Source organism: Mus caroli, chromosome 19 (genome assembly GCF_900094665.2).
Source record: "Mus caroli chromosome 19, CAROLI_EIJ_v1.1, whole genome shotgun sequence".
Classification (NCBI taxonomy): Eukaryota; Metazoa; Chordata; class Mammalia; order Rodentia; family Muridae; genus Mus; species Mus caroli.
In genome coordinates, this window is record NC_034588.1 from 37952721 (window position 1) to 37968078 (window position 15358).

At 46.3% G+C, this 15358-nt stretch overlaps 1 protein-coding gene across 1 annotated transcript in view; it reads right to left on the bottom strand.

The window, feature by feature from the left end:
• Positions 1 to 916: 916 nt before the first annotated feature.
• Pik3ap1 (phosphoinositide-3-kinase adaptor protein 1) overlaps positions 917 to 15358 on the bottom strand; it is a 114592-nt gene continuing 100150 nt past the window's right edge. Inside the window, exons 15-17 of the mRNA XM_021152078.2 lie at positions 11604 to 11674; positions 10392 to 10528; positions 917 to 2967 (exon numbers count right to left, since the gene is read on the bottom strand). Of these exons, the coding sequence (XP_021007737.1) occupies positions 2910 to 2967; positions 10392 to 10528; positions 11604 to 11674 (266 nt within the window). The 3' untranslated portion in view covers positions 917 to 2909. The remainder of the gene's footprint in view (positions 2968 to 10391; positions 10529 to 11603; positions 11675 to 15358) is intronic.

Consider the following 15358-nt stretch of genomic DNA (forward strand, 5'->3'; position numbering starts at 1 on the left):
AGAAGTGAACATAAGATGAAGGAAAAGTGCTGGCTGACCTCATTAATGGAGGCTGCGGGGAATGTGACCATTGTGTTTCTCTCTGCTGAGCTCCCTGGTAAAATGTGGAGGAAAGAAGGTGGTGAAAAGAACAAACTTTATTAACACCATCCAGGTGATTCATTTGGATTCTTTCTTCTTCTTCTTCTTCTTCTTCTTCTTCTTCTTCTTCTTCTTCTTCTTCTTCTTCTTCTTCTTCTTCTTCTTCTTCTCCTCTTCTTCCTCCTCCTCCTTCTCCTCCTCCTCCTCCTCCTCCTTCTTCTCACACAACTTACCAGCTTGCTGAAGCGGGAGTTATGGCTACACCACTTTGGTTGCCAGAGGATCACATGTGCACACCGCCGCCTTCCCCCCACCCCACCCCTCCAGGAACTATCTTTGGATCCTCAAATGAAAGACACACACACACATTAGCTTAATTTTAAATACCTCAAAGGTTGGGCACTCCTAAACCTTTCCCTGCTATCACAGGTCCAATCAGGGAAGTGGCCAGTGACCACTTACCTGAAATCTCACTTGGCTGCTTGGCTTTATCTCCTGCCACTACTGTGTTCCATTCTTCTGCCCAGAGTCATCGTGAATCTCTCCGGTTCCTCTTTTGTCCTAGATCACACAACTCTAACTGTCCCACCCCATGCCCAGTCATTGGCTGTTGGCATCTTTATTGATTGATCAAAAACCAATTGGGGTCAAGGACCTTTAGCATATGGGCACTCAGATTCTAGATTGGATCAATGCATTAGAACCAATCTCCAACAGCTTGCTGGTTCAGGGAATATTTCCTCAGGACTTAAGACTGGCCACTCCTGACTCTGAGCAGTTCTATGTACCTCCCAAGAGTGTCACGTCCATCAGACCCAGGCTCCTCAAAAAGCACTTTCAGTTTTCTTTACTATTTATTTTAATACAAGAATAAAATGCAATAATATATCCAGACATTGCACAGACAGCAGTGTTGTTATCAAACTTGTTCACCAGAATATGTACACCAGCCTCAGTTTGGTATCCAAAGGGGGCTTAAGATAATGAGATACAAATCTTTGATCAAAATCCCCGAGAAGGGGATGGTGAAGAACAACCACACTGATGTCATCTTTGTTCTATGTGATATTCTCTTACTTCTCCCAAACAAGTGACAAGAGGGTTGAGGGGCACTTGCAGAATGGCTCCCATGTTCCAGGTTCTCTGTGAGATACTTTGGGAAAATACTCTCCCATGGTAGACATGATCAATGGTGTGTTTTATACAACAACTCAAGAGTCCCCCAGAGGTTAAACTCAGGAAGTGTTGAACGGTGGAATGAGAATGAAGGGGGATCTTTAATTATGAGAAAAGGGCCCAGTAAGAATACACTTAAACAGATCAATATGTCTATATATGGGACTGGACAATGGTTTCATGAGAAACAACCATATTACTTATATTTTAAAAGGACCCCTCCTGATAACCTTACTGTATACAGTAAGGTAAAATTAAGGATCTATGCTCTGAAGGTAGGTTTATATAACAGGAACTCAAAATTCATAACATGGTGACAGGCCTATACTCTCTATACAGATTTACCAGACTTGATTGTAACAGTCTGTAGTAGCAGTAGTATTGTTCCTGGGAGAAAACATTTTAGCTTCTTTCTTCTACTACTTCAGGCTCCTCAGGGGGGAAAGAAATATCAAGGGTCCTTCTCCTTCTTTATGGCCAGAACTAAGACATATAAAGGCCAGACCATAGTCTGGTTCTGATCATTTTCAGTGGTTTCCTATAACACAGCTAGTTGGACAGCATACTGAGGTACGAAAGCCCAAAGTGAAGGCGGCAGCTGATAGTCCCATACCTGGGTGATTCAGAAAAGGGAAATGTCTGGAAGGCAGACAGTGAGGTATGGCTCTCGATTTCTACATTTGGAGAGTTCTTAAGAGAGGGTGAGCCGTGGAAGGACTGGACTTCTTAGAGACACAAAGTGTGCTGACAGAGGCTAGGGAGATGGATCAGTAGATAAAGTGCTTGCTGTCCAAGCATGAGGGCCAGTATTCAAATCCCCAGCATCCCACAGATACCAAGGGGCCATGGTAACCTGGCTGCAATGTCAGCACCGGAAGAGTGGAGCCAGGAGATCCCTAGAGCAAGCTAGACTGATTGTACCGGTAATCTCTGCCTCAGTAAATAGAGGGAGAGTGACAGAGACTTCCAACATTGCTTCTAGTCTCCACACAGAGGCGCATACATATGCCCACAGACGGACAGACAGACAGACAGACACCTGCACATGCACACCACACATGTACACACTCGAGAGAAAGAGGGTGATGACAGAACCACCTGTTCCACACTTCTGGGGAACTCCAAATGCCACAGTGGCACAGGAGTCTGGCTTAACCCCTTCTAAGATGTTTTTCAGCTTGTTGTATGTGACCAGCCCCAGGACAAACGTAGGGATGTGGAAGAACTACTTGAAAGTTAGGTCCCTTCTGCTGAGAGGGCTATAACCACTTCCAGAGATTAGGCTGCACTGCCAGGTATGTATGGGCTAATGGATGTTGACTACAGTAGGCTCACTTGATAAGAACATGCCCATCAATCCTGGTAGTCTCCTGCTGTAGGATACGAGAGGTAAGTATCTTCATCCTTTTGGCAAACTAGAATGTGAGCCGATATATTCGGCAACGTTGAACAAAGACGCCTTCATCTCAGGTTTCATCACGCCTTAATGATGTCTTCAAGGATTACCCAAACCAGCAGGGCGACACCATCACCAGTGACAGTGGCTCTCAAGGTCCATAGTCATGCAGAAAACTCAATATGAAGACTTCATCAACAGGCTGAGAATTGCTAGTCTGAAAAGTCCTGAAGTTGGCCGGATCTAGGAGGCGGGATCAGCGACCTCTGGGTGGAACCGGCGGAGGAGGATGGAAGGACTCCCGGGTTAGAGGCCTGCAGCGAGAAATAAAGCAACCCTATAAAAAACTAACCAAATCAGAGTTCTTGGGTATCCACAACCTGTGGCTAATTTGAAGTGGTGTGTAAAAGACACTGTCCTTTGTCAAGGAGTCAAGACACAAGAAATGTCTCATGACATAGATGCCATGGCTTCTGATCCCTGAACGTAGGGGTCTAACAGCAGAGGTAGTGACAAATGCCAATTCCCAGGCCCCACCGCTGTGGTGGTTTGAATATGCTTGCCCCAGGGAGTGGCACTGTTAGGAGGTGTGGACTTGTTGGAGGAAGGGTGGCCTTGTTGGAGGAAGTATGGTACTGTGAAGGTGTACAATGAGACTCTCCTCCTAGCCACATGGGAGCCAGTCTGCTCCTAGCTTCTACTAAATGAAGATGTAGAACTTTCACCTCCTCCAGTGCCTGCCTGAATGCAGCCATGTTTCCTGCCTTGATGAAAATGAATGAAACCTCTGAACTTGTAAGCTAGCCCCAATGTCCTTTATAAGAGTTGCCTTGGCCATGGTGTCTGCTCACAGCAATAGAACCCAAACTATGACGACCTCTGTTCACCACACTCTTGAGCTCAGTATAAGACCTTTCTACAGTATCCCAGTCGCAAAGCCCTCGAATTAACTATGCCTTTCATTTTCTGTTGCTTTGTCACCCTCGGGTCTTGTTGACCCTGGAGGGACTGCATTTCTCAGTTAGGTAAAGCCCCCATGGCCTCCTTGTGAGCATTATACATTTGCCCTTCTCACCCCAGGGTCAGGTGGCAGACAGCGATAGTCCCACTGCCTCAGCACCTACTGCAGCCATCCAAACTACTGACCCTAGATCTATTTGACCCCTTCCCTACTCACTGTTTCTCATGGGAACCACAATAAAAATCCCATGCCCACTTCTGACCTTTGTCCCCTCTGCCTCCTGACCTACATGCATGCATCCCAGTAAGAACCCTTGCCCATTCTCCTGCCCCACTCCTGCTCTGGAGAACCACGAATCCAGCACACCATCTTCTCAATAGCAGCTGTCTCTTGTTCTGTTGACCTTATCGTATCTAAATAACAATGGAGCCTAGATGGTAAATGCCAGCAATTCCAATAGGCAGCCTGGATAGACTGGCTATCATAGTGAGATTGGAAGAAAGAGAGACAAAGAATTCCAGTGCCTGCTTCCCACTTCCTCCTGGATCACTGCCATTCTATCTGTGCTGCCCACCTAAAAGTCCCTCTTCATGTTCTTCTGAGTGGATTTTTGTAAAGTCCTAAGTGACACTCCAGGTAGACCAGGGTTGGTCTATTTACAGATCGGCCCAATGATTACAGATAGTATTTCCATGTGTGTGCTGTAAAACCAATATTTAGTCTCCAGGAAACAAATCAATAACGTTCAGAAAGAGAGCTTTGTTGGTTGCCATAACTGAACTGTGTAACCCTGGAGCTGCATAGACCAGGATTGAACTAATCTGTGAGTAAATATTTGCTAAATGCCTCCTGCACAGTGCTTTTGAACAGGTCAAGGAAATGACAAGAGTTGGGAAAGAAAAGGCTGTATCCTGGGAACGAGAGAGAGAGAGAGAGAGATTGAGAGAGAGAGAAGAAGAATAACCACAGATGTCCACAGGAGGGGAGGGATTTGTGTGTTGGTCACTGAATCGCTGGACTTTTCCCAGTGAAAACAAAGGAACAGTGTCCTTCCACCTCTCTTCAGTCTCCTGCCTTATGAACTATGGACCAGGCCACACCTCCTAAGCAAGTTTAGGCCATTCCTACCTTTCTGCAAACATTTGTGACAAGCAGCAGGTAATAGGAACAAGGATCTGGCCATCAAGATACTGTGTGCGTGTGCATGGGACAGAGAATGTGCCAAATCAGGAGACCATCCTATTTGACAGGCGAAGCTAAGACCTTAAGTCTCATCTAAGCATGGATGTTTACATATACAACTCTCTCTCTCTCTCTCTCTCTCTCTCTCTCTCTCTCTCTCTCTCTCTCTCCCCTCCCATCTCTCTCTGTGTTTCTATTTGTCTTTTTCTTTCTCTGTCTCTATCTCTGTCTCTCTCCTTTCTTTCCTCTCTCCTCTCCCCCTCTCTTCTTTCTTCTCTATTTCTCTCCCCTCTCTTTGTCTCTCCTCTCTCTGTCTCTTTCTTTGTCCTCTGTCTCTCTTGCATCTCTTCTCTATCTCTTTCCTCTCCCCCTCTCTTCTCTCTCTGTCTCTTTCTCTCCTCTCTCTCTCTGTCTCTCTCTGTCTCTCTCTGTCTCTATCTATCTATCTATCTATCTATCTATCTATCTATCTATCTATCTATCTATGTCTCTCTGTCTCTGTGTGTGTGTGTGTGTGTTTATGTGTGTATGTGAACTCAACTTTGATGACCACATTTTCTCATCTGCTCAATCAAGGTATGTGGGTGCTTAGAGATGACATGGAAATTAGTTAGCTGCCCTACACCTGGCCCAGAGTAGACACTCAGAAAGGTAAGCTAGAAATCTCACTCTGAGGATGAACAGTCTCGTCTGAGACCTTTCCTCATAAACGTTACAGTTTGCCTTCCTCTATGAGACAGTCCCTGTGCCCTCTGGTCCCCTCTCTCATCTTGCTGCCATGTTGACACACCTACAAGGACATCAATTTAGTTTCACTCTGATGGCCAACTCCAGCAAAAGATCAGAAGCCCCGTTTCAGAGAGATGGGTTTATGACAACAGGTGTAACAGAACCAGGGAGGCTAAAGGATATTACGCCCAAACTGGGAGTGGTCTGTGCAGAGACTGCCTTCTCAGATGCTGAGAAGCTAAAGACACCTGCATACTGGCCGCTCTTAATGCAGTGAGTTTTCATGGGTGATGCTTGGTTCAAGAACCCAGTAACTTTGACAGTGACAGTGTTCTCTGAAAACGAGGTTTTTAGCTGTCATGCCTTCATATACACACCACTAATACAACGCCCCAATTCCCTAAAAGCTAATTGTTTTGTTTTGAAACAGCCTCTTACGTTATAGACCTGGCTGGCCTCAAAATCTTGGCACTCTTCCTGCCTCGGCCTCCAGAGTGCTGGGATTTACAGACGCCAAATCTGGCTTGATGGTTAATTCTGCAAGAGCTAAAGAGGTTCAACCCAAGCATAACCACTCTATTTTCATAATAGGTTTTTATTTAAGTTCCCAATTTGTGTCTGTTACTATACCAGACAATGGGGGAGAATAGGAAAAATCATTCAAAAGTAACTTGTAGCTTTGGCAGACAGCCTGTTTGATTTAGCACTTGTGCAAGCACAAGGATCTACGTTGAATCCCATGTAAGAACCTGGAAACATCATGATGGGGTGCTTGTAATCTAGGTGCTGGGGAGGCAGAGACAGAAGGACCCTTGTGGCTTGTTGGCCAGTCAGCCTAGCCCACTCTGCAAGTGCCAAGCCAAAGAAATACTTGTGTAAAAATAAAAAGGAAGCCGGGCAGTAGTGGCGCACGCCTTTAATCCCAGCACTTGGGAGGCAGAGGCAGGCGGATTTCTGAGTTCGAGGCCAGCCTGGTCTACAAAGTGAGTTCCAGGACAGCCAGGGATATACAGAGAAACCATGCCTCGAAAAACAATAAATAAATAAATAAATAAATAAATAAATAAATAAATAAATAAATAAACAAAATAAAAACAGAGACCCTGGATGTTCTCCTCACACCGGCACACACAACTTCTGTTCTCTCGGCCTTTGAGATCCACTTGGGGAGAGGACTAGAAACAGTGTCTGCAATAGGGGAGGTAACAGACTAGAATACCTGAAACAAAGTGTCACACTCAGTGTGGATCTATCAGGAACGGCTTCCTAGAAGAGGGATGCTTGGACTAACTCTAAAGGATGTACACAAAATGGAAGGGAGTAGAAAGAGAACCCTCCAGAGAACGAGAGAGATTGCACTGGAGAAATAATAATATTCCTGAGAATGTCCAAGTCATGGAACATAGAGGAGCACAGGAGAATGATATGGCTTGTGGCTGGACAGGGCCAGGGCACACGAAAATACACCTTCTCCAATTCTGAGGTTCTTACAGGAAATGACATTATCAGCTGCACATGCTCTAGACAATGACCTTGACTATGGTGTGGAGGAGGGACCAACGGGGGACAGCGAGGTAAGTGGGGGCCTCAAAGATGAGCCAAACCCTAGTAGGTGGGAAGATGATCACTGACAGGGCGAATGGATAATGCCTGGAGAGACATTGGACGTGGGAGCCGTGAGGGGAGGGTATCTCTGCCCCAGGCTTGGGAACTCGTGAGGAAGTAGCTTGGGGAAGAGAGTGGAAGATAGCCAGTTTGGTAAGCTCAATACTTTTATATGCTGTGTCTGAGATACCATGGGGCATGAGAGTTCAGGTCCCCAGCCAACAGCAGGAAGTAGATGGTAGAGATGGAGACAGAGGCACCAGGCCGTCTGCTGGCAGCAGTTGTGGCCATGTGAATGGCGTGTGGAGACAGCAGCAGAATGGGCCAAGGCTTGGATCGTGTGGGACTGAGGTTGCACCAGAAAGAGGAAAAAGTTGAGGAGAACATGGGATTCCCAGAGGGGAGGGACATGTAGCCAGCTTCTTTTGTGTCGATCAGCAGATCAGCCATTCAAGACGGTCAGAGAGAAACCCACCTTATTCTCTGCTCAAAGACTGCTTCCTTTTTATCCCGAAACCTGCATGCATCCTTACAACACAAGCTCATACCTGCAGATCCTTTTCAAAGCAAAGTGCACACAAGCCTCGAGTTCTGTTAATTACAAGCCTCCACAAATACCAATTTTTTTTTTAGCAACGTGCTTTAGCTTTTTGTTCTCCCTATCTTTATCACAACATCCTCCCCAGCTCCCCAGACAATCCGTCTCCCATCTCTTCTCACACAGTTAAAGCCATATAAAATCCAAGGCATGGCAACATGCGTCTGTAATCCCAGCAGGGGAGGCAAAGAGAGGACCCTGGGTGCTTGCTGGCTAGCTAGTATAGCCAATTGCCAAGTTCTCCATTTAGTGACAAAGACACTCACACAGTTAAATGTGCTCCAGTTTCTAATCTTTTAGTGTCTGGCACTTGTTTTCCTGATCCCTCTCCTTTCGTTTTCCATTGACAACAACGACAATGACGTTGACAGCAATAACAAAATTCTACATGAGCCTACAGCTGCATTTTCAAGATTGCCACTTCCTGTCTGGGTACGATTAAGACAGGTGGCTCCGGAGTCCTCATCCTTCAGAAATAAAGTCTTGGATCTTGGATCTCCTCCTCTCTGATACCTAAGACTTTCTTGGCCGCGTGTAACATAATGACTAGAAGATCCAATCTGTCAATCAGAGTATCTCCCCACCCACTTCCAAGCCTCAGCCTCAACACCTGCAAGAGGTGATAATCATAAGTAGGCTTTGAACGCGTTTGGCATGAACTCTGCTACACAGTAAGCAGTCATTAAGTAACAGCATTTATTACCGTAATCGGCCCTGCAAAGCCCCACCCCCACCGAGCACATAGTAACTTTCAAGCCACGTCATACAAACTCAGGGCACAGGCTTGGGTTATCACACTAGGAGTGGGAGTACCCTCATGTGCATCCCTAGGCTGCACCAGGGAAACATGCCTGTGGTTGCTATGTGGCTTAGGGCTGTCAGATGTTCTGGCAGCAGGTGTCAGTATAGGAATGTCACTGGAAGGAGCTAGAAAGCAGCAAACAGCAAAGGCCAGAATGGGGAGAAACAGAGAGGCTCAGCCCCACGAGTCGGCTTGAACCCACTCTTGCTTACACTCCACAGACCATAGAGAATGTTCCTCCAGAGGCCCCTGTACCCACTGAACACAGACCCAGCAAGCGAGTCACACTAGTCTGAGCCCATCTTCAAAGCCCCAGGTGACTATTCCTCTCCTGTACAAATATATTCTCAATATTCCTCATCTCCTGCCACAGTCATTACTTTTTCTTGAGGAAATTCAAATAGTAACTCCATTTTACTGACAAGAATATCGAGGCACGAAAATGTCAAGTACCTTATCCAAGCTCATGAGTGATAGCAGGACACTTAACCCCATGAGACACTTAACCCCAGGACCACTCCAGAGCCATTGCTCACCCCTCAGACCAGGTTGGTTTTTGGTGGTTTGTTTTGTTTTGTTTTTTTGTTTGTTTTTGGTTTGTTTTTTGTTTTTTGTTTTTTGTTTTTTTTGCCTTCACTTCTAATTTTATCTCCTGTTTCCAAGAATCCCAGAACCCACCATACAGCCAAGGGAATCCAATGCTATGAGCATAACTCTAACCAGACAGATACAGATTACTAAGGGGACCGGGGAGATGGCTCATTTGTTAAAGTGCTTACAATGCAAGCATTAGGATCTGAGTTTGGAGCCCAGGCACTCATAGAAAATCCAGGGCACCGCAACATGAGTCTGTAATCCCAGCCGGGGAGGCAAACAGAAGGACCCTGGGTGCTTGCTGGTCAGCCAGTATAGCCATTTGCTAAGCTCTAGGTTCAGTGAAAAAGACAGTCACACACAAATATGAACATACATACACACACATGAATAAATAGTTAAACTTAGTGTTGGGAGCTGGAGAGATGGCTATGCAGTTAAGAGCACTTGCTATTCTGCCAGAGGACCCAAATTTGGTTCTGAGCACCCACACTGAGGGGCTCACAACTGCCTGTAAGTCCAGTTCCAGAGAACAGTGTCACCCTCTGGCTTCTACAGGCACCTGCACATGTGTGGTGCTACATATACATGGACACGTGCATACAGATAAATGGAAAAATTAAAACATATCTAAAAATTAGTTTAAATGCTGACAGTCATATGAAGGTCCTTCACTTACAAACTTAAATGTTATTTAAAGTGTGAGCAGCTAAACTGGGCATGGAGGTTTGTGCCTGTAATTCTAACCTTCAAGAGGCTCAGGCAGGAGGATTGAGAGTTGGAAGCCAGCCTAAACGATATTGTGAGAACCTATCTCAAAATAATAATAATAATAATAATCAAGAACTGGGGGCTGGAGAGATGGTTCAGCAGGTATGAACAGTTGCTACACTTCCAACAGATCTGTTTGGTCCCCAGAACCCACATCAAGTGGTTCACAACTATCTGTAACTCCAGCTCCGGAGGATCCACGGTCTCTGGCTTCTGCAGACATGTAGACTCACATGCAGATACACATACCTACACATGATTTTAAAACATATAAATAGGTATTGTTTTAAATCAAGGGCAAAACCAAGCCAACAAAACGCGTACTGGTATTGGCGATGAACTAAAGTATCGCTTTCTACTGAAGAGACCATGCTCTTCTACAGGTATTTCCATTGGCTATGTGCTTGCTTTTTGGTTGTTTTTGATGTTCCTAAATCCTTCTTTGCCTTACAATTAAGTGAGTGTGAAGAAGACATCACACAGACTTCCATGTTACCTCTGAGAAGCGGCTCGAGGAGGCACCCTAGGGGGTCTCTCAAGGGTCCCGACTGGTGTTCCGGTCACAACTGGAGCTCCGTCCACCTGCGTAGGACCTGGGCCACGACTCCGGGTAATTTCAGGGATTTCGTTGTCCTATAGCATGCAAGATGAGAAAAGAAGGTGACCATTGCACAAAGCACATTGTGATACATGGCCAAACACTGTGGGATAGCGCCCACCATCACTAGGCTTTGGCTGTTCCCAAGCCAAGGGTCAACTTGGTGGCAACAGCAGTTTTCCACACCCTTCTGGTGTGGCCAAGGAGCATAACTTTACCAGGATTATCACAAATTTCCGGAACTCAAAATCCTGGCTTCTCCAAGTACGGCCTGCTGTCTGCTAACACCAGTGCTGCCTGAAAGTTTGCAAGAGTGGGCTCCCTACAGCCCATTCTCCCGAGTCCTCAAGAGTTCTTGGTGACTCACATGATCCCTTGGGCTGAAAGCCACTGGTCACCAGGTCAGGACAGACACTGTGACACACGTGGCTCAACTTGGAATGGGGCCACACCCTAGATCAGCTGACCATCTCAGAAGCCTCTGGGCTGAAGAGCATGTCCCTCTTATGCAGAAACTCAGGGAAAGCCAGTGTACAGAGAGGGATGAAGTCAGAGACTATATACTCTGGGCCCTGGGTCATACAGGACAATCCAGAAGCTCCATACATGAAGACACAGGCTCCTGATCTAGACCCAGCATAATGCTGCCCCTGGAATCCCCAACTCCTTCCTGCAGACACCCACTTATGATTGAGTATCTGAATGGATCTGCCTATCCCTGGCTATGTTCCCCTCTTCCCCCTCCCTTCCTTCCTTTATACTGGGGCAAAATTCAGATAGCGTGAGGTCAACCAGCACAAGGTAAAATGGCATTGGCGCATTCACAGTTTTGTGCAACCTCCGCCTCTATCTAATCTCAAAACATTTTCCTTGCCTGCAAAGAAAACCCCAGACCTGTTAACAGTTCTTTATTCCCTCCACCCTCCAGCCCCACCAGCCACCAACCCGCATTCTGTCTCTCTGGATTTGCCCATTCTATGGTATTTCATACAAACGGCTGCCCATAATATGTGACCTTTTGTGTATTACTTCCTTCCCCCTGTATTCCTTTCCCTTGTGATAAAATGACCCCTGAGACCAGACAGACAGACAGGAAGTCCCGCCTCTCACCTCGTTGTCGCCCTCCATTCCACTGCTCACACTGAGGAGGCTCCGTGTGCTCGACCGGTTACTCGCACTGCCTAGAAAGCAGAAACAACATCAGCTGGACTGTGGATTCTCTCAGGAGAGAGTGAGGTGCGGAACTCCGGCCCGAACTTATTTATAGCAACAGAGACAGTGCATAAACCTGAGAGTCTTCAAAGTGTATCCACCTTAAGCCCTTCCGTTAGAGTTCAGCTTTTCCGTGAGCAGCGTACAAAATGGTGTGCTTTCTGATGACCACTCTGGGCTTAATAGCTACCATTTACCTAGGGCTTACCTCACGTGGAGTGCTTTTGAAAGCGTGATTGCCATTTAATCCCTTTGAAAATCCTATTTGATATTAGAGCTTTGATTCGACAGACACGGAAGCAGAGGTACTCAGGGTTTCAGTGGCTCTAAATCTGCAAGCTGCTTTTTTTTTTTTTTTTTTAATTGTTTTTAACTGTGTCTTGCTGCTTAATTAGGAATTACAGGTCCAGGATGTACATGTGACATAGATGAGCCTTCTAATAAGAAATTACACGCCAAAGCCAAACAACAGGCAGGGCTGTGGGTGTGGCTCGGTGGTAAAATCCTTGCTAACGTGTACGAGGCCCTGGGTCCAATCCTCAGAACCACAAAAACAGAAACACACAGTACAAATTCCAAAGTATAATTTATGTTCTTAGTAGGAGTTCCGCGTGAGAAGCCTTTTCATTGGGGAATTTATTACCTATATCATTAAAATCGCATTAGCCCACAGAGCTTTCTGGAAATGTGTGTTACTCAATATGCTAGCTTATGGGAGAGCAGTTTAGAACTAAGAAAATTAATTGTAAAATTGAAGTTTGTGTTTTGACATTGAGTCTCATTATCTAGCTGTGGCTGACCTACATCTGGCTATGTAGAACACCCTCCGCCCTCATGTTCGGAATAAATGCTAACAAAAACCTCTCTAGATGCCCAACTATAAACAATCCCTGAGCCCTGGGTCTCCACACCTGTGCCTGAGCCTCCATATGTCATTTGTTACTGTCCCTCACAGGCTCCTCAGTGAACTGAACCCCATCAAGTTCTGAAGTTTACCCATCAGCAGGAAGTACAACAAATCAAGGCGTTGGCTCCAGGGCTGCAAATACACACCCATCAACTCCCTTGGCATTCCTAAACCTATAACCACAATGTTTGGCTCTAATCCTTGGCACCCTGATGTTGTCTTCCCTCTGGGCTCATGACTGACCCACAGTCTGCTCCCTTGGCTGCTGTTGGTAAGCAATCTCTGGTCTTGACCCACATACTCAGTTCTTATGTCGGGGGGCAGTGGGGGAGGCGGTACCACATCCTTGTCATCAGGGAAGAAGGCTCAGCATCCAACTCATGCTGTTTGTGCTGCCCTCCATCATGAGCCCCTAAAGACAGGATCTTTCCATCTCTCTGTCTCCAGCAGATGAATAGGTGAGAGGAAAAGGTGGCCAGTTATAATATAACCCGTGGGCCAGATAATCCACAAGACTAACAGCCATAGTACAGGCAGGCTTTTGTTCTCTAAACACATTGCTAATCACTGGAGCTTAATGACTTAGTTAGAACCATGTTTAACCTGCAACTGTCTCCCTGCAGGTCCTGAGAGATGACAGCTGTGTTGTAATAAAGATAGCGGTGCTCACAGGCAAAGGGCAGCTGGTGGCTCTGGGCCTGGCTTCCCCCACCCTCCCTCCCTGCCAAGGAACAGGTTCTACTTGGAAGGTGGAGCTTCCCTGGGTAATAGCATGGTCAGATCTGGATATGACTGGTGGACCCTCTGCTCACTTGCCAGAAAACTCAAGACCTGTTTTCTAACCTCTGTTTGTTATTTAGGAGCTACAAGCTTTACTGTCTTGGATGAACTGGGTCAGACAGGGGCATGCTTGGCATGAGAGGCAAAGAGCAATTGTGTGTCTGATTGGTGGGATCAGCTACCATTGGCAATTTTAAGGCAGTATATTATCCTTTACCGACCCCTTCCCCACAGTGAACTTCACCCCATTAGTGTCTACGCCTTTATGTTCCCCACACTCACTCCAGACTCAGACCTGCTTTAGCCAATAGAACATCAGCAAATGTGGCAAAGCCCAAACCCGACAGGTTCTTGCACAAAGGGCTTGCCCCTTCTTTCCAGATTCTGTTTCCATGTAAGAAGTTTGTGCTGTTGAGTTAAAGGCCACACGGAGTGAGGCCTTAGAGGATACCAGGCCATCCTGGAGGCCCCAGCTGAATACAATCATCCAAGTGACTCCTGCTCGTTGAACATGGAGGAGACACAAGACTCCCTTCTGCGTTGTGCCCAGGTTATGGGATCAGGTATATGCAAATGGTCATATTTCAAGCAATTAAGTTTTGTCATGGTTTGTTACATAGCCTGGAAACTGGAGCAAGAACAACTCTGATCTGTAGCCACAACGAAGAGTATAAGCACTTGCTCTGGCATTAACTAGCATTTCCTACTCCCACGAGCTAGCCATTTTTGGGCAACAACTTATTCTATCTACCCTGTCCTCAATGTAGGCTGCCCCAAAGTAAAGCACACATAGAGAAACAACTTTGCAATTGTAGCACTTCACACACACACACACACACAGCACTTCATATTTGTCTATAAGCTTTTGCAACTGTGGTTCCTTTTGCCAGTGAAGGCTCTGGCACTCCCCCCTCTCCCATTCATTCATGCCTCTTTTCTCTCCTGCAGGCTCTGATTCCCCCATGGAACTCTCTTCTGCTCCTGATATCAAAGTCCTCAAATTGCCTTTGGCAGAGGCAGTCTTTGGGTACATGTTATTGTCCCCATTATGTGTGAGAAGGCTTTCTTTTTGTCTAGTCTATATTCCCATGTAGTGACACGATGGACTTTGGATCTGTTGCCATGGTCAAGCAGCGAGGAATATTAACTGAAGAGAACAAAGCTGGGCTCTACTGTCACCTTTGCTAGTCTCTGGCTGTTTAATTTTTAGCAAAATGCTTCCCCTCTCTGGGTCACAAATGACCCATCTATACAGTAAAGAGTCCTGACCTGTGTGTCCTTGGGTGAGCAAAATTGTACATGTATTCATATATAGGTGTTTGAGGGTATGTGCGTGGGTGTGATTTGTGTGTGGCAGGGTACAGGCACGTAGGTTTTTTTGAGAAACAGATCCAGAACACACAGGAAATTCTCAAGAAGGCTGTGATGTAAAACAGAGCAGAGCACTGACCTGGAGCTCCTACCCTTTAACCTGCATTCATTTGTGGACTCTGCCTCACTTGTAAGGAGACCCACGTCCTGAAGTGTGTCCACTTCTCTCTGCCTCTTTCATCATTTCTTTTTCAGTTGTTTTGAGAACCGTGAAGAACGAGACAGACGAAACTCAGCATACGCTGCTAGTGAGGCCAGCACATCAGCAGATGCAGCCCTGGATACAGAGACAGTGCTGTCCCTGAAGCCTGCATGTCAGGCAGTGTCTGCCACAATCAGACTCCCATTCACACTTCTTCACCAAAAAAACCCAAAGACGTGTCCTAATTAGATCCTGAACTGCCTGCATAGACATTGCAATTCTCAAATTTGAGTCTATTGTTGTCTACAGTTCTGATGAAGACGGTAGACCTTAGCACAGCTGGAGAAGAAGCCAGAACGGGTGTAAAGAGCCCTGACTTGGTTCTAGAGTGAATCCAAATCCCAGCCCAGCCCAGCCCAGCCCAGCCCAACCCAGCCCAGCCCAGCCCAACCC